This window comes from Hemitrygon akajei, chromosome 1, assembly GCF_048418815.1.
Source record: "Hemitrygon akajei chromosome 1, sHemAka1.3, whole genome shotgun sequence".
Taxonomy (NCBI): Eukaryota; Metazoa; Chordata; class Chondrichthyes; order Myliobatiformes; family Dasyatidae; genus Hemitrygon; species Hemitrygon akajei.
In genome coordinates, this window is record NC_133124.1 from 113007373 (window position 1) to 113027881 (window position 20509).

The following is a 20509-nucleotide window of genomic DNA, read 5'->3' on the forward strand; positions in this document are numbered from 1 at the left end:
GTACTGTTGAGCTGTGTGATTATTCTGTGCTGTTTTCTTCCATGTCTCAAGTCTCTCGTAGTGCGGGCGGCAGCAAGACGATTTTCGATGCTCCTGGAAATTGTTGAGTCAAGCCCAAAACAAGAAACAGCACCGATGATGTATTGTTACAGTCTGCACGACACTCAAGCTGAACCGGAGGGAGCTGATGATGTGGAAAATAGGCTGTAAAGGCTCATGAGTCTTTTTTCCTGTCTCAGATACTAAGGGACAGGTTTTTGGCTCAGCAGCCTAGGGAGACAGGGAAAGAATACTTTGAGTTCCAGGCACGGGAAATTATAGTTTGACCCAAGGTTTGGGAGTAAAAACTGGACTTTATTTCAGCTTTTGTGCACGGACTCTTAGTCTTCTCCCTCTGTGTGAGACCCTGTGGGTCTCAAAGGGAGGACTATTGGAAAATATATTGAAGAATGGCATTAGCGACATTCACTGTATAACCATGACTACTGAGTATTTACTATGCATTTATTGATTTACTAGATACATTGTATTCTTAGGTATGTACTATGGCATTTAAGAACCTCTGTATTATTAGCAGAAATGTACGTAGCTGAAATGTACTCCATATATTATGAAACGGAATGGCTTATGAAAAGATAACGGTGGCAGACAGGATGATAAAAACAGGCAATGGAATGTTAAGGGAGGCTAACTGAGAGATAACCATGGCCAGGAACAAGGGAACACGTGGCCCAAGATGTGAACTGGGACATAATTTGACTGATTGGGTAAAGATAATAGTGGCAGGTCAGAAGGTGATATATTGATGATAAGTAGTTGTAGAGTGATTGGTTATGTTAATGCAACTAAGATAAGAAGATTGCTATAAAAATGTTATGTACAAAGATCAGTGGGCACTCAGCGACTAGCTCACTGACTGTCTCAGCTTTGGTTTGCAAATTAAAGTTTAAAACTTCTTGAAGAATCTCCTGCGTCTCCTGGTCGTTTGTGAGAAACGAAAAACCACGACACAGTCAGGAGGAAGAATGGTGACCAGTTTCATTTCGTCCAAATCCAGAATGCTCACCACATCTGAACCATTTAAATGTGCACTCAATACAAGGCACAGACCAGTCTGGAATTCTCCCAGTTAGTAAGGCTCAGCATAAAACTGGACTCTTCCTTGAAATGGGCAGGTTATGGGATGAGAGTTTGGGTAAGCTGGACTAGTCTCACTTGGACTTTAGAAGAGTGGGTGAGGACCTAATACAAAACCCTGAGAGGTACTGTCAGGCTGGTGCAGACAAGATACTTCCTCTTTGAGAATCTAGAACTGTTTAAAATAAGCTCATTTATTTAATATAGAACTGAGGTAACATCTTTCAGCAGCATGAGTGTTTGGAACTTTCTTCCTGAAGGGTCTTTGAATATTGTTAATGCAGAAGTAGATAGGTATTCATAAGCAACAGAATGAAGGGTTATTGGGATAAATGGTAATGCAGAATTAAGGAATACAATTAACATCAGTCATGATCTTATTAAATGGCAGCACAGACCTGGAGCCATATGATCTACTCTTAATTTGATGGGTCTTTTTATAGATCTACAATTAGAACTCTTACGTTTTATCTGCACTGTGGCTGCATCACTTTCGGGTTTTCTTTTTCAGTATCATGCAATAACGACACAAACTGGATGACGGATGCAGATTTACAGTATTGGTGAAAGAAGAGGTTAAAAAAAATCAGTGCCCTAAAACCTACTCAAATTTTGCTGCCAGTGTTGATTGAGGACTTGCATGAACATCTTGCTGAACATAAATCCTGGGCCAAAGTTGGTTCAAGATCTGGGATCTTTATTGTTCTCCAAACAACTTTTTCCCTCCAAATTATACTATATACTGTATGCATCACTTGCTTGGTTACAAATCGCCATGTAAAAACAAGATTTTGCTGGTATGACTTCAACTTCCTTGAATTACTGAAAATGTAATGTGGTACTTTATAGCCTATCCAAACACAAAATGTAGTTTTGAAAGATCCATGTACTTACTGCAGTGGGATCCTTCAGGTGCAGTTGGGTAGCAGTCACTTGCTTAAATCCACCAGGATAACTGAAATTAAAATCGGATTTGAATGTTTCAACAGTTTGCATTCTTACCTTTCTGTACCAAAAAGTCTGAAATATTTCTGATGATTTTACAGATATTGTTTCAACTTTCTTGTATTTGACATACTGCCATTGGTTTATATCAACCACTTGTGTCCTCGTGATAAAGCAGATACTACAAAGATTCAAAAGATAAGGAGGAAAATCGGGAAAGAGAAATCAGGTGGTGAAAAAGAATGTACTTCGGGTTTGAAGTTTGCAGGAGGATTCCAATAGGGAGGGAATTATTTAGACTTCTAAACAACTCAGCAACGTAATCAAATAGAACTGTTAATCTATTTGCGACTCACCCACTGTGAGAGGAATACACCTTCTGTTCCCACTTATTTCCAGAGAATGCAATGTGTCTTGTATTTATCACCACAACATGGTCACCACAATCACCTGGAAAGGAAATTCATAGGGTTAATTTGGTGGAAATTGGCATCTAATTAGTCATGTCTACACACACACACAACAGAGTAAATGGCAGCAAAATGACATTTACAGAAATATAAAAGTAGTGCAAAAAATGAATAATAAGGTAGCATTCATGGACCAGTCAGAGCAAAAGCAGCTGTGGGCATATTAAAGGATTTTCAAAGCTAAACCAATATAAAGACTCACATAGGTTGAAAAGGAGTTGGCACTGGAATGTTCCTATACCCTATCTGTATAAGATTTGCTCCACCTGGATTCTGAGCACCAGTTTGTATTTTTCTATGCCTTGCTACAAATTAAATCGGTAAGGAATCTGGTCATTTAATAATTTGCAATGGATCAAAACCACTTAAGTATAAATCATTTATATACAGTACCCCCATTAATTACTAATTGCTACTGCTTTTCAGTGAAACAAGTCAGAATAGCAATTAACTGCTAAAAAAAAGACTTCCTGCAAGAAGAATTATACAAAAAGGTGCATTTTGAAAACTTTAAAAAATCCTCTTCAGCATGATTAAATGAAAAAACATGTGGATATGAAAATATTACAGCAGGCTGCAGCACTGTAAGATGAACTCAATTTTTAATTTTCTTTGGCATTTGAAGTACCCATAAATTAGAAAAAAAAACAACTTTTCAGCATTTTGAGCTGAACTCTAGCAGTTTTCAGAGAGCAGTCACCATCGAAGCTTTTACTGTTCCCAGTTTGCTGTATGCTCAAGGAAAAACTTAGTGTTGGGTATCAGAAAATTCAACAGCAAACAAATTATAGAAGTTGACAGCAGCGGAAGGTAGCAAGGCACAAATTTATGCATAGTCCTGCTGAGACCTAACCAGTAATTCAAGAAAGTATAAGCCTGATCCCTTAGATTATATATTCAATGCCTTTATTTCCTAACCCAAGAAACCTATATAAAAGCGGAAAAGGCTGGAAAAAGAGTTAATGTCTTAGGATGGTGATCATTCATCAGAATTTGTATTAACTTGCATGGTGTTTTAAACACCTCAGCAATCTAATGCTCTAAAAATATCACCACCGTCAAAGTGAAAGTTGAGTTTATTGTCATATGCACAATTACATGTTTGCACAGGTGTAATGAAAAACTTACTTGCAGCAGCATTACAGGCACATGGCATCAAATAAGCAGCACTCATAAGAAACACAAAAACTAAACTTAAGTTATGCACAATTATTACTAGAAACAACACAATTAGACCAAAAATAAAACAAAGTATTTTATAATACCAAGTATCAAAGTGGTCATAGTGTTATCAGATAAGGTGGTTAGAGTTGCGCTGGTTGTTTCAAGAACCAAATAGTTGAAGCGAAGTAGGTATTCTTGATCCAGGTTGTGTGGGACTTCAGGCTTCTGTACCTTCTGACAGATGGTAGCTGCGAGAAGATGGCCTGGCTTGGATGATGGGGGCCTTTGATGGCACTGGCACCAGGCAAGTGCTAAAGGTGAAAACTGACAACCATCTTATGCAGAGAGAGTAATTATCAAACTTAGCTTTCTCCTGAGATACTGACTATCACAGAAGCTAAGTGGACTGTAAGTGGACAGAAGCTAAGTGGACTGAGCGGAACCAGCTAACGACCCTCAGAATTGTATACTGCATACATAGATAATAAATGAACCTTTGATAGTGGGATTAACACAGATAGCCAACTCAGTCAGCTGAATGACCTATTTCCATGCTGCACAACTCTGTAAACTGTTAGAGCTATAATTTGTTTTAGAGGAAAAGTTTATACCATTGCTTCCTATACCTGAGCTCAGGACATTTATATGAACTGAAGATAATGGACCACTGAAGGCAGTATCCCAACATTTCACCCAGACTGAAGCCATCTAGCCAGTACCTCAGTTTGTCATCACTGGTTCCAGACGTACACCACCATTTTCCCTATAATTTCTATGGAAAAAATAAAAACTGGTTAGCATAAGCGATAGGTTGTATTTACAGTGAGAGAGTGAAACTGACCTCTCTGAATATGTAGATATGAAAATCTGTGTCAATTCAAATTAGGTTAGGACCTGATAATGCTGTGTTCATCCTTCATGGAAGAGATTTGGGTGACTTGCTTTGAGATGGGGAATAAGGAGAAAGCACCAACTGCCATTGACACAGGGAGGGCCTCAGCTAAGCTACTTACTTCGTATTGTATGTGGTGTGCTCGGTGTGGTGTAACTTCAGCCACAGGGTGGACCTACTTCATATTCAACTCTACCTGTGACGATACCATGATGAATTTTTCTGTCAACCTCACACTGGCACCCCCCCCACCCCCCAATCCCACTCAAGAAATTGATGACTTAAACTTGATGCTGTTAGGGTAGAAATTCTCAAAAAGGAAACCTAGTCAATGACATTTTCCTCTTCAGATTCACTCAGATCAACATCATGCTGCAAATTGTAATTGATTAATTTAGCAGCTAGCTAGTGTCATGGAGAAAAAAAAAACATTTACTTTATTTCAAATTTATTGCAACTGCTACCATCAAAAGAGTCAGACTACAATTTTTCAAATGTCAAAAATATTTACTAAACAGTGAAAGAATATCAGCAGCAAATTCAAACACCACTTGACAGTTTGTAAGTTCCAAAAATGAAAAGAATAAATAGCAAACCTAGGAATTTATGGCAAAGTCAAGCCATCGTGTCCATGTCAGCTGAACAACAACCCTCAGTCAGGCTAAAGTCTTGCATTTCATCACAATCTGAGAAACATGGTTAAACAGAACCTTCTCTAACAGAGGATGACTGAAATTTTAAAGGGAAAAAGTCCTTGTAGTTGTAGAGACAGATTTGTCAAAGTTGTTTTTGTAAGCAAACACGGAATGCTGAAATAGACAGTTGTTTGAGGACTAACTGAAAAGATCAGCCTAATATGGCAAGGTTTCAAATATTGCTTTTAACCACAGTTTAACATTTACATTCTAGTGTCAGCATATTATGGTATATTTCAGTAAAAGCAAATTTTGACAATGACAAATCTAGCTTCACATACACTTCCTCCCTCACCACCATTCAGGGCCCCAGACAGTCCTTCCAGATGAGGCAACACTTCACCTGTGAGTCGGCTGGTGTGGTATACTGCGTCCGGTGCTCCCAGTGTGGTCTTTTATATATTGGTGAGACCCGATGCAGACTGGGAGACCGTTTCACTGAACACCTATGCTCTGTCTGCCAGAGAAAGCAGGATCTCCCAGTGGCCACACATTTTAATTCCACGTCCCATTCCCATTCTGATATGTCTATCCATGGCCTCCTCTATTGTCAAAATGAATCCAAACTCAGGTTGGAGGAACAACACCTTATATACCGGCTGGGTAGCCTCACCTGATTGCATGAACATTGACTTCTCTAACTTCCGTTAATGCCCCTCCTCCCCTTCTTACCCCATCCCTGACATATTTGGTTGTTTGCCTGTTCTCCATCTCCCTCTGATGCTCCCCGCCCCCTTTCTTTCTCCTGAGGCCTCCCGTCCCATGATCCTTTCCCTTCTCCAGCTCTGTATCACTTTCGCCAATCACCTTTCCAGCTCTTAGCTTCATCCCACCCCCTCCGGTCTTCTCCTGTCATTTCGCATTTCCCCCTCCCCCCACTACTTTCAAATCTTTTACTATCTTTCCTTTTGGTTAGTCCTGACGAAGGGTCTCGGCCCGAAACGTCAACAGCGCTTCTCCCTATAGATGTTGCCTGGCCTGCTGTGTTCACACTTAATCTTATAGTTCTTATAACTTGGCTTTCAGTTTCTTGAAGTGCATTTCTTGTTACCATCAAAAGAACCAAGATATTATACCAGGCTTGACTCCAGGTGGCAAACATATTGTAGAGCACAATGCACAGCTGCCCTTAAAGTAGCAATAGAGACAGTGATCTCAATTGTTCAGAGTGTTGAATATAGTACTAAGTGAATAGCAAAGCAATGGGGAATACTATAACAGGGCTTTGGATGAAGAAACAAGTGTAAGTAAATCTCAGCCATTGAAACAGTACAACCAAATTAACTCTAGAATATCTTTTTGATCTTTTGTGCCCCTGCCAGCACTTGAACGAAATAAGCCAAAACTAACACTGCTGCGCTGTTCTCTTCTCCACAGCCCAGAAGCATCAATGGTTCCAAATATCTATCCAATGTTTCCTTAATAGACTGCAAAAACAAGGATAAGTTAAGATCATTTCACCTTCAGGAAGCCTTGTTTATTTTTTTAGGCTTTCTGAACCAGTTAAGCAAAAAGTGGAAAATAAATAAGGACACTTTATTAGTTCAAAAATGTTATACTTTTGTGAATTAAGAGGTAATATGTTTTCCTTTGTGCAAAGACTTCTATTATATTTGCCTGAACTATGATTTGAGAAGCTCTGTTAAAGCTTCAATTGAAAAAATTTCCACAACTGAATTCAACATTTAAGAATCTAAACATGTACAAGTACTTGCATCATTACAACTATGTCAACGTACAAATAGACTAAATATTTTTGTACAATTTTCAGGCTGTTCTGAGATTCTATATAATAAAACATTGTATAAATTCCTACAGTAATTCTTTCACCACTGTGAGCTGTCCAAAAGTTATGAGAAGTAAGGGAAGACAAACAATCTGTGACAAATTGTACATAACTCAATGTACAACCACAGACATTAAAAAAATGTGCATAGACTGGTCAAATTACCTGCTGCTGACTGATAAACACAGAAAGGTCAGTAGCACTGTCTCACTAGTTTCAATAAAGACTAGGACCCAAATTTTGCAAACAGAAGCAAAATGACAGCATTCACTACTTAGCTCAGCGAGAAAATGTACATGCCTTTAATATTCCCACTGCAAAGTAAGACATTCTGTGACAAAACTTTACCAAGTTGTCCTTTATACCCGACTTGAAAGTTTAATCACAGGAATAGGCTAATGCAATCACTTCCAAAATCAGAAAATAAAACTGATACTAGGTACACTCCCAGATGGGCTACACTTCCTATTTCTTAAAACCATTCTGTGTATTTCTAAAATAGCCAAGAACAAAAAACAAATTAAATCCAGAAAAAACAAAAAAAAATCTAAAGCATCTAATTCACAATCTTATTAGATTATAACAAACCCAGTCTTTTTAAATGAGCAAGCAGTTGTCTGGGTCTCTTTGGCTGTTCATTTCCATAAGATTAATAGGATCAACACACACAAGATGCTGGAGGAACTCAGCAGGTCAGGCAGCATCTATGAACATGAATAAACAGATGACATTCTGGGCCAGGACCATACTTCAAGATAACTATACTCTCCATACTACAGGGCTTTAATCTATGTGGTCACTCTTATTGGACTCCATTCTGAGATCGATATTAGGGTCTAATTTAAAGCAGATTTACTTCTTTGAATATGCACACCCACATAGTGATGCCAGACACTGGTAGTTTTTGGCATTATATGCTTTCTGGGTGAAAGTGTAAACTGACTACCTAAACTTGAAGAAAAATATTCAGCAGTAGTCACAAAGAAAGATTTCAAGACTGTGTCGTCTATCGCAGTGGTCCCCAACCACCGGGCCACAAAGCATGTGCTACCGGGCCGCGAGGAAACGATATGATTTGGTGGTATCAGCTGCACCTTTCCTCATTCCCTGCCATGCCCACTGTTGAACTTGAACGCACGCAAGGTCATCAGTCAGTATGAGTAAAAAAAATGTTGCTTGAGAGTTTCTTTGGAAGAGGTAGTAAGGGATATAAAAGGTCTAACGATGATGATAACACAGAGGCAGCTGAGGCCGAGACTGCAAAAAAAAAAGCTTCCTTCAACAGAAAATACGATGAGTCGTACATAAAATATGGCTTTATTGCGACCAGGACTGGCATGCTCCAAGCTCCCTGTGTGTGAAATGTGGAGACAAGTTGTCTAATAAGGCAATGAAGCCCAGGGCTCACACTGATTCACCGATATTGGTGTGTTGCAAAGACGTTATATGTTCATATGAGGAAAATATGCGCTGTGTGTTTAATATCCAAACGTTACTCGAAATGTTATGATGCTATTGACTTATCACTATATTCATGGGAGGGAAATATACACTGTGTGTTTAATATTAAATTTATTAGATAAACCCTTTTAGACACGAAATTGAGTATATTACCAATTATAAGTGACTTATAGTTTCATCTATATTCCGGTTGTGATTAACACCCCCCCCCCCCCCCCCCCCGTCAGTCCGCAAGAATATTGTCAATATTAGACTGGTCCACAGTGAAATAAAGGTTGGGGACCCCTGGTCTATTGAAAGTCACAGATAGAGTGGACATTGAGAGGATGTTTCCTATAATGGGGGAGTCTAGGACCAGAAGGCACAGGCTCAGAAGAGAAGGACATCCCTGTAGAACAGAGATAAGACATAATTTCTTTAATCAAATGTGGTGAATCTGTGGAGTCCATTGCCACAGATGCTGTGGAAGCCAAGTCATTAGGTATATCTAAAGCAGAGGTTGTTAGGTTCTTGATCAGTCCAGACGGCAAAGGTTACAGGGAGAAGGCAGGAGAATGGAGTTGAGGGGAATAATAAATCAACCATGATAGAATGGCAGAGCAGACTCAATAGGCCAAATTGTGTAATTCTCCACCTATATATTATAGACATGCTCACAAATATTGCTATATTCACACTTCTGTGCTTGTCTCCACAAGGTTCCCATGCTTGCAAACTCATTTTCAAGGTCTAATCATCATCTTAAATCCTTCAGCTTCCTTATCTCAACCCATCTGATGGGGGGGGGGGGGGGTGCAGGAAGAAGAGAATGGAGGGGTGGGATAGATCTCCTGTAACTAGGTCCCACTGAGCTATCTGCTCTTCTAACTCTATATCAGCTGTCTGGTTGCAGTCTTGTACATCTGTAATAAATTACTCATTGCTTACTTTCCTACACTGCTTCATTAATATTAAACACGATTATCAGATGTTCATGTCCAAGTTAGATTATTAGTACTTCTGATGAAGGGCACAGTGTAAGTAAGGAAATTAGATTTGTAAGTAATATAGTAGTAGTTGGTGACTTTAACCTATAAATGGACTGGGCAAACTAAATTAGTGGTTGGGTTGAGTTGTTCTCCAATCTTGGCAATCCATTTGCAAATGTTTCACTGTACAAGGAGCACTGCAGAAGACATCATCAGTGCGCTGTTCATTTTTGACCTGGTTGAATTGAATTGAATTGACTATTTCTTACATCCCTCACATGTGAGCAGTAAAAATCTTTACGTTATGTATCCACCTAATTGAGCAATCACAGTAATTTATAATAAATAGAACAGTCAATGTGACATGGAATACACTCAAATCAGCGTGAGTTAAACAGTCTGATGGCCTGGTGGAAGAAGCTGTCCCAGAGCCTTTTGGTCCTGGCTTTTATGCTGCGGTACCGTTTCCCGGATGGTAGCAGCTGGAACAGTTTGTGGTTGGGATGACTCGGGTCCCCAATGATCCTATGAGCCCTTTTTACACACCTGAATCATGGGAAGTTCACAACTACAGATGCGCTGGGCTGTCCGCTCCATTCTCTGCAGAGTCCTGCAATTAAGGGAGGTACAGTTCCCATACCAGACAGTGATGCAGCCAGTCAAGATGCTCTGAACTGTGCCCCTGTAGAAAGTTCTTAGGTTTAGGGGACCCTACCAAACTTTCTCAACCATTTGTGGTGAAAGAGGCACTGTTGTGCTTAAAGCTTAAAGCTATTTACCCTCTCAACCCCAGATCCATTGACGTCAATAGGATTAGCCCGTCTCCATCCCTCCTGTAGTCCACAACCAACTCCTTTGTTTTTGCGACATTGTGGGAGATGTTTTTTTTGTCACAACTGTGTCAGAGATGACTTCTTCCCTGTAGGCCATCTCGTTTTTGCTTGAGATTAGGACAATCAATGTAGCGTTGTTGGCAAATTTAATTAACAGATTAGAGCTGTGGGTGGCGACACAGTCATGGGTATACAGGGTGTAAAGGAGGGGACTCAGTACACAGCCCTGAGGGGCTCCCGTATTGAGAGTCAGAGGGGTGGAGGTGAGGGAGCCCACTCTTACAACCTGCTGGTGATCTGACAGGAAGTCCAGGATCCAGCTGCCCAAGGCAGGGTCAAGGCCAAGGTCTCTGAGCTTCTTGTCGAGCCTGGATGGAACTATGGTGTTGAATAGTGAACTGTAGTCCAAGAACAGCATTCTCACATAAGCATCCTTCTCCATATGTGTAAGGACGGTATATAGAATAGTCGTCTGTCGATTGGATGTGTCAGTAGGTGAATTGTAACGGGTCCAGGATGCATGGTAGCAAGCTGCAGATGTAGTCCTTGACCAGCCTCTCAAAGCATTTGCTTATTCTTGAGGTGAGTGCGACAGGACGCCAGTCGTTCAGGCATGCTACCTTGGTCTTTTTTGGTACAGGGACGATGGTGGATAATTTGGAGTAGAAGGGCACTCCTCCAAATGTTTGGCCTTTATATACTTAACTATCTGCTGATCAGCCGATGCTGGCAAAATTCCAGCCCACAATGCACCTATGCCATAATTGAGCTTCTGTAAAAACAACCAATCAGCTGATTGACAAGCATTATAAAGGCCAAGCATTTGGAGTTCACACCACAAACGAACAGCACACTGATGACGGCTCCTTGTATCATGATGAAACGTTTGCAAGTGGAACAACTCAACCCAACCAACAACCGTCATAGCTACACATTTTCCGAGTTATTTCCAAACTAAATTAGTATTGACAATAGTGGGATAATATTTCTGGAATGCATAGCAAATTGATTTCTTGGTCAATATGTTTATATCAGTAAGGAGCAGGCTGAGTAGAGTGTAACAAGAAAAAAATGAATAACTATTGTAAATAAGACCATAAGAAACAGGAAAGAATTAGACCATTCAGCCCAATGAGTCTGCTCTGTCTTCCCATCATGGCTGTTTTATTTTTCGTCTCAACTCCTGCCTTTTCACCTGTAACTTAACTAGTTAAGAACTTATCAACCTCCACTTTAAATGTGCCCAATGACTTGGTGGGCTGCAATCATCATGAGAGGCTGTACATTGGTGATGCAGCACAAGATTTAAAAGGAGCTCCACTGCGTTCTGAAGGCTGCAGTCAGCGCAAGGTTTTAAAAGAGATCCAGTGCTTTCAGCTCTTTTTGGCAGGCTGCCATCAGTGTGAGAAGTCATTCATTGGTGACAGTCCAGGTTTAAAAAGAGCTCTGGTGTGTTGGCTATTTTCAGCAGACAGCAATTAGCGCAAGGTCGCTCGATGATGATGCACTGTGAGGTTTAAAAAGTGCTTTTGAGTCCTTTTGGCGGGCTGCACTTAGCACAGGAGTTCGTTTGTTGGTGATGCAGCACAAAGTTTAAAAAGGAGCTGTGCTTTCATTTCCTTTTGGCGGGCTGCAATCAGCATAGGGCCAATAAAAAGAAGGGAGGTGTAAGTGGAGCATCCTTTCTGTGAGTGGATAACATTAGAGTGGCCAGACTTTGGCTCAACAGGCTTGGGCAAGCACAGGCAGAAGTTCTAAGTAACTTCATTTTTTTTCAGTTAGTACATACCTAGTGCGCTGAGAATGGGTCCAGATTCTGTGCTATGTTTTTGTGTGTGATGTAAGAACTCTGGGCGATATCCAGTCTCCCTGATAACTACATCTGCATGAAGTGCACCAAGCTGCTGACTGTGTTAAAGAACTGGAGCTGCAGCTTGATGACCTTTGGCTCATACAGCAGAATGAGGAGGTGATAGATAGCAGCTACAGGGATGGATTCACAACCAAGTTTCAGGAGGCAGGAACCTGGGTGGCTGTCAGGAGAGGGAATGGGAATAGGCAGTCAGTGAAGAGTACCCTTGTGGATGTTTCCCTCAATAATAAATATACCGCTTCGGATAACTCTGGGGGTCGGGGGTCAACCTATCTGGGGAAGCCACAGCAAACAGGTCTCTGGCACTGAGACTGGCTCTGTGGCTCAGAAGGGAAAGGGGTTTCCACAATTAGAGGAGCAGAAAGCAGATTCTGTGGATACGAAATGGACACTTCGATGGTATGCTGCCTCCCTGTTGCCTCAGGGATATCTTGGATCGGGTCCATGGCTTTCTAAAGGGGGAGATTGGACAGCCAGAAGGCTTGGTACATATTGGTACCAACAACATATTTCCACATACTTCCTTGCAATCTGTTTGGCATCAGGTTTAATATCAGTGACATATATCATGAAATTTGTTGTTTTGCGGCAGCAGTATATGGCAATACATAATAAAAACTATTCATTACAATAAGTGATATATATTAAAATGTTAAATAAGTATGCAAAAAGAGAGAAAAAAAAGTAGTGAGGTAGTGTTCATGGGTTCAATGTGCATTCAGAAATCTGGTGGTAGAGGGGAAGAAGCTATTCCTGAAGCTTTGAGCATGTGCCTTTAGGCTCCTATACCTCCTCCATGGAGGTAGCAGTGAGAAGAGGGCATGTCCTGGGGGATGGGGGTCCTTAATAATGGATGCTACCTTTTTGAGGCATCGTCTTTTGAAGATGTTCTCGATGCTGGTGAGGCTAGTGCCCATGATGGAGCTAACCGAGTTTGCAACTTCCTGCACCTCTATTGGATCCTGTGCAATGCCCCCCCCCACCCAAACGCACCCCACTCCCCCCGCCATACCAGACAGTGATGCACCAGTTAGAATGCTCTCCATGGTACACCTGTAGAAATATGTAAGAGTCTTTAGTGATATCCCAAGTCTCGTCAAATTCCTGATGAAATATAGTACATAGCTATAAAAGCTCCCAGTTCTCTACTGCCCATTCAATCTGGTGATAACTTATACCTGTCATTAACAATATTACCCAAATAAAGAGAGTTCTGTTTTGTAGAGTAGATACAGAAGGAATGGTTTCACTTGTGGAGAAGAGTACAAGTAGAAACCATCAAGGTAAGACAGTTATCTCAAATTACAATAGAAAATTTAGGGGGACGTCACGTGATGACGTAGGATCGAGACGTTGGGAATCCAGCTCCCTCGTAAAAAGTAATGAAATAGGGTTTAAATGAAGAAGAGTTAACAAATATCTACTGGAAACTATTTATAAGTAACTCAGGATTATCTTTTGATATGGCTCCTAAACCGAAACAGAAGAAAGCTATTACTTCGAAGACTGCGCAAATCGGCGGGGAAAAAGGCCTAACCGTATCGGTGAAGCCTCGGACTCAAGTTGGATCTCCTCCTGGCGAAGTGCATGGCACTTCTGATGATGCGGGACAGGAAGTTGCAGTAATGTCGGCGGTCTCTAAGAAGAAACGGTAAGAACAACGCATGCGCAAAGAAACAAGTATGCATGAACAGATATTAGCAAAAGTAACAAAACTACAAATCCCAACTACGGCTAGAAGTGAAACTGGAAGTGAATCGGAAGTGGAGTCAGACTCTTTGGGAAATTCAGAGGAAGAAGAAGAGGAAAAGAAAGTGGAGATTAAAGGAGACATAAAAGATATCTTGATATATATTATGAATGAATTAAAAGCTATAAGAAGGATGCAGAATCCACTCGATAATGTGGTGGAAAAACAAAGGAAGATGGATAATAAAGTTAAAGAAATGGAAGTAAAAGTGGAAGAAAATACTGAAAGAATCGATAAGATAGAAGACAATAATCTTGCCTGGACAATAGAAAGAAAACGGATGTTGGAAAAAATAGATGCGCTTGAAAACTCAAGTAGACAAAATAACATCAAAATTGTTGGTCTTATGGAAGGTACAGAGGGAGAAAATCCAATAAAATTCTTTCAAGAATGGATTCTGAAAATTTTGGAAACGAAAGAAGGAAGCCAAGTAATTGAAATTGAAAGAGCACACAGAGCTTTAAGACCAAGACCTCAACAAGATCAAAATCCAAGATCAATTTTGATAAAATGCTTAAGGTACCAAGATAAAGAAATGATCTTGAAGGCAGCTACTCAAGGTGCTAAAAAGAGAAATGGGCCATTGACAATAGAAGGGAAAAGAGTTTTTTTTTTATCCAGACATAAGTTACGATCTTCTGAAGAGGCGGAAGGAATTTAATCCAGTGAAAAAATCTTTATGGAAAAAGGGCTATAAATTTTTATTGAGCTACCCAGCAAAATTGATAATTTTCCTGGATAACGAAGAAAGAAAATTTTTCGTTGACTATCGGAAAGCCGAGAAATTTGTACAAGAGTTACCTGATGTCCACGAAGAGAAGTAAAGAATTATAGAAATGAAATGGACTAATGATGAAGACTGAAACAAAGTTGGACTTGACGGACATTTATATAAAAAAATAGTTGAGGAGTATTAATTGGGAGTAGAGACATTAATTATTTTCTTTCTTTTCTTCATTAATATATTTTCTTTTTTTTTTGCGGGGGAGCTGGAAGAGCTCCTGATCGATGGCTGCGAGTTTCACGTGTACAATCATGGCGATTGCCATGACCCGTAAAATGGTGGTGGGGGTACTTTGTTTTTTTTTCTTATATATTAGTTATCTTTCTTCTATTTTTCTTCTTTTTTGCCTGGATGGTTGGGGAGAAACTCATAGTGAATTTTAAAGAGTTCCCAAGGTATTATGAATGATTAATTTACTTAATTTTTAAAGTCTTAATGCTAATGGAATTAATGGACCTGTGAAAAGAAAAAGAGTTTTAACATATATTAAAAAAATGAAAGGAGATATAGCTTTTTTACAAGAAACACATTTAACAGAAACAGAACATAAGAAATTAAAGAGGGATTGGGTTGGAAATGTCATTGCAGCTTCATTTAATTCAAAATCGAGAGGAGTTGCAATTTTGGTTAATAAATCTTCACCAATTAAAATACAAAATGTAATAATTGATTCTGTGGGGAGATATGTGATTATACATTGTCAAATTTTTTCAGAATTATGGACTTTTATGAACATTTATGCACCAAATGAAAATAATGCAAAATTCATACAAGAAGTTTTTTTGAACTTGGCTGATGCACATGATAAAATATTAATAGGTGGAGATTTTAATTTTTGTTTAGATCCAGTTTTGGATAGGTCAACTAAAGTTGCTACAAAATCAAAAGTAATAAAACTAACTTTATCATGAATGAAAGACTTAAACCTGATTGATATATGGAGGAAAATTAATCCAAGAGAAAGAGATTATTCATTTTATTCAAATAGACATAAAACTTACTCAAGGATTGATATTTTTTATTATCAAAAATATTCAAGATAGAGTGAAAAGTGTGGAATATAAAGCAAGAATACTGTCAGATCATTCTCCCTTGATAATGACAATGATAATGATGGATAAGGAGGAATCGATTTATAGATGGAGATTTAATTCAATTTTATTAAAACGTCAAGATTTTTGTGATTTTATGAAAAAACAGATTCAATCTTTTTTGGATACAAATTTACATTCAGTTGAGGATAAAATTGTATTATGGGAAGCGATGAAAGCATATTTAAGGGGTCAGATTATAAATTATACATCTAAAATTAAGAAGGAATACATGGCAGAAATAGATCAATTGGAAAAAGATATCATAAAGTTAGAAAAAGAATCTCAAAGATATATGACAGAAGAAAAACGAAGACAACTTGTTAATAAAAAACTACAATATAATACACTCCAGACATATCGTACAGAAAAAGTAATTATGAGAACTAAACAGAAATATTACGAATTAGGTGAAAGATCACATAAAATTCTTGCTTGGCAGTTGAAAACAGAACAGGCTTCTAAAACAATAAATGCAATTAGAACAAGTGTAAATAAGGTTACTTATAAACCTTTAGAAATTAATGAAACTTTAAAAAAAATTTATACTGAATTATATCAATCAGAATCACAAAATAAGATTGCTGAGATAGATAAATTTTTATCACAAATAACCCTTCCAAAATTAAATTTGGAAGAACAGAAAGGATTAGATATGCCCTTTACATTAAAAGAGGTTGAAGAAGCTTTAGGATCACTTCAGGGTAATAAATCCCCAGGAGAAGATGGTTTTCCTCCTGAATTTTATAAAAAATTTAAAGATTTATTAATTCCTCCTTTTATGGAATTAATATACCAAGTGGAAAGAATGCATAAACTCCCACAACCTTTTTTAACAGCGATCATAACTGTATTGCCAAACAAAGATAGAGATCCTTTAAAACCAACATCATATAGGCCTATTTCTTTGTTGAATACAGATTATAAAATAATAGCGAAAGTTTTATCTAATAGAATATCTAAATATTTACCAAAATTAATACATATGGATCAAACAGGTTTTATTAAAAACAGACAATCAATGGATAATATAACTTAGTATAATTCATTTGGCACAAAAAAGAGAGGAAATGAGTGTGGCAGTTGCTTTGGATGCAGAAAAAGCATTTGATAGATTGGAATGGGATTTTTTATTTAAGGTATTGGAAAAATATGAGTTAGGAAAATCTTTTATACAATGGATTAAAACCTTAAATACTAATCCTCAAACTAAGGTCATTATAAATGGTCAGATTTCAACACCATTTTGCTTAACGAGGTCAACTAGACAAGGCTGCCCATTATCACCTGCTTTATTTGTATTGGCAATAGAACCATTAGCTGAATTAATTAGAACAGATTCAGACATTGGGGGCTTTAGAGTTAATCAAGAAGAATATAAGATTAGTTTATTTGCTGATGATGTTTTGATTTATTTTGATGATGCAAAGATTATCTTTTAGATTGGAAGAATATGGGAAAGTATCAGGGTATAAAGTAAATTGGGATAAAAGTGAAATTTTACCCCTTAGAAAGGAAATTATAATCAATGTCGATTAGTAACTCAATTTCGATGGTCAATAAATGGGATAAAATATTTAGGTATTAGAGTTGATAATGATGTAAAAAATTTATATAAACAAAATTATCTGCCATTATTAAAAAAAAAGGATCTTGATAAAATGTTACCAATAACATTAATAGGTAGAATTAATGCTGTAAAAATGAATATATTTCCTAGATTGCAATATTTATTCCAAACTTTACCAGTACAATTACCTCAGAAGTTTTTTCAAGAACTGAATAAATATGTAAGGAAATTTCTTTGGAAAGGAAAGATATCAAGAATATCATTGGAAAAATTGACATGTAAATTTGATTTAGGAGGGTTACAACTTCCAAATTTTAAGAATTATTATAAAGCAAATCAACTTAGATTTATTGCGTCTTTTTTTGATGAAGAAAAATCGGCATGGATTAGAATAGAATTAGATAAGATAGGAGAAAACATACCAGAAGATTTTATATATAAATGGGAATCCAAATGGATACAGGAAAAAAAAGAATCTCCTATATTAAGACACTTGATTGATTTATGGAATAAGGTAAATATGGACGATGAGATAAAGAAATCTTTATTAGCAAAAAGAACTTTAATTCAAAATAGACTTATTCCTTTTACAATGGATAATAAACTTTTACATAATTGGTTCCAAAAGGGGATTAAATATATAGGTGATTGTTTTGAAGGAGGTATATTGATGTCGTTTGATCAATTAAAAAATAAATATAAAATATCAAATAACACTCTTTTCTGTTATTTTCAATTAAAGGCTTATTTACGAGAAAAGCTGGGACAAACAATGTTGATGCCAAAACCTAGTGAAATAGAAATATTAATTCAAAATGGAAAAATTAAAAAAATTACATCTTGTATGTATAATTTGATTCAAAAATAGACAATTAAATCAGGAATTCATAAATCAAGACAAAAATGGGAATCTGATTTGAATGTTAAAATTGATGGAAAAAACTGGTCAAGATATGTTCTGAGAGTATGAGAAATACAATAAATGTTCGACTTAGATTAATACAATATAATTTTTTACATCAATTATACATAACACCACAGAAAATAAATAGATTAAATTCAAATATGTCTGACCAATGTTTTCGATGTAATCAAGAAATTGGTACTTTTTTACATTCTACTTGGTCTTGTTTTAAAATTCAATCATTTTGGATAAATCTAAGACTTTTATTGGAACAAATTACTGGAGTACAACTCCCACATAGTCCAATATTATTTTTATTAGGAGACATTGAAGGGACAATACCGAAACTTAAATTGAATAAGTATCAGAAAAAATTTATAAAAATTGCATTGGCAGTAGCCAAAAAAGTTATCGCAGTTACTTGGAAATCTGATTTATATTTAACTATGGATTGTTGGAATAATGAAATACATACTTGTATTCCACTTGAAAAAATTATATACAATCTAAGAAATGAATATGATATATTTTTGAAAATTTGGCTCCCATACTTACAAAAGATAGGATTAAATACATAGGTCCTTTGAAGATAAAATTATAAAGTAATTGGGGAAAGTAAAAATAAATATTAAAATTATTTTGAACTCCATGGAGCATGTGGGGGGGGGGGGGGGGGAGATCCTCCGATATCCAGGCAATCTTTCTCTTCTTTTTTTCCTTTCTTTAGACAAGGGTTAAGGGGAGGGGGGAGGGTTAATATTATTTGTCTCACTATTTCATCATCTCTTTTATTCTTGTAACTTTCTAAAATTTAATTAAAAAAAAAAAGAAAATTTAGAAGAAATTTTTACCCAAAGGATAGTGAGTGTGTGTGAAAGTCACCACTGGGAGGGAGTAGCCAAGATGAAAATTCTAGATACACAAGTGGTAGATGGCATGCGAATCGAATCAGGTTCATTATCACTGACTTAAATGATGTGAAATTGATTGTATTGGGGCAGCAGGACAGTTTAAAAACATTAAAAGGTTACAAAATAAATAAATGATGCAAAAACGTGGTGGGGTTTATCGACTGTTCATAAATCTGATGGTGAAAGGGAAGAAACTGATGCTAAAGTGTTGACTGTGAGTGCACCTTCTCCTCGATGGTCACAAGAAGTGGGCATGTACAAGATGTCCTTAGTGATTGATACCACCCTGAGGCATGCTTCATGGAGAAAGAAATAGAAAGTTATATTGATATACATAGATAAGGAAAGACTGGAGGAAGCTTAAATGGACTGTATTACCTATAGACTCTGCTTTTCCACGTATTTTTGTACTGTCAGCAGATTTTGCTGCAATACACTCGGTCCCTTCATCATTAATATAATTTGTAAATAGCTTAGGGCTCAGAGCTGATTGTTGTGTCAATCTACATGTTACAGCTTGTCAACCTGAAACTACCCATTTAGCATTACTTTTCTGTTAGTTCAGCATCTCTCCAATCCAGAGTAATACATAGCTACCAAAATTCAACATCTTTCCCAAGTCATTCCAGCTGCTTTGAAAGTTAAATGCAATGCTTTAATTGAATACTTGTGCAATACTGGACCATTTCATAAGATTAAGAACCTTTAAAGTTTAAATCTTTAAATGTTCCCATTTTTAATTTTACAAGACGAAAAAAAAATTCTGCTGGTCCTGTATTTGAAGTGTGAGATCTCCCAAGTCAGGTGCTGAGGAATAAAGAAATTTCTCCTAGCCAAGTGTAACATACAATAAATCCCAGCTACCTACATTAATCACATATATGGTGAAGGCTTGACAGCAAATGTCAATGAGAAAAAAATTAATTAAAATGTATTATTTAAAATGTTATGCACGAGTTCTTAAAAAATTGGCTTGCTTTTACAACACCTTTCTGCACCAAACTTCTGCTAAATCCTTCCACTTCATTTAGAGGCAGGTGGATAATAAAAAGATAAAATAAAGTGGCTTTTACCAATTTCTAAAAATGCACTTGCCATGGGCCAAGCTCAGGAATGCTAAAATGTACGGGTGTACAGCTGGAGTGACTCAACCTTGACCTCTCCTCCTGAAGGGTGGACACAGCTTCTAGTCCAGGCCTTATTTAGTCACAACTGAGATTGACATCTTGCACTAAGAAGATTCTGGCTGCAACCCTGCACTCTTGTCTGCCCATC

General features: G+C 37.5%; 1 protein-coding gene across 2 annotated transcripts in view; it reads right to left on the reverse strand.

The window, feature by feature from the left end:
* mrpl13 (mitochondrial ribosomal protein L13) overlaps window positions 1-20509 on the reverse strand; it is a 118838-nt gene that overhangs the window by 69855 nt on the left and 28474 nt on the right. For both annotated transcript variants that reach the window (XM_073050262.1, XM_073050265.1), the window contains exons 3-4: window positions 2439-2532; window positions 2032-2092 (exon numbers count right to left, since the gene is read on the reverse strand). In XM_073050262.1, coding sequence (XP_072906363.1) covers window positions 2032-2092; window positions 2439-2532 — 155 coding nt within the window. The remainder of the gene's footprint in view (window positions 1-2031; window positions 2093-2438; window positions 2533-20509) is intronic.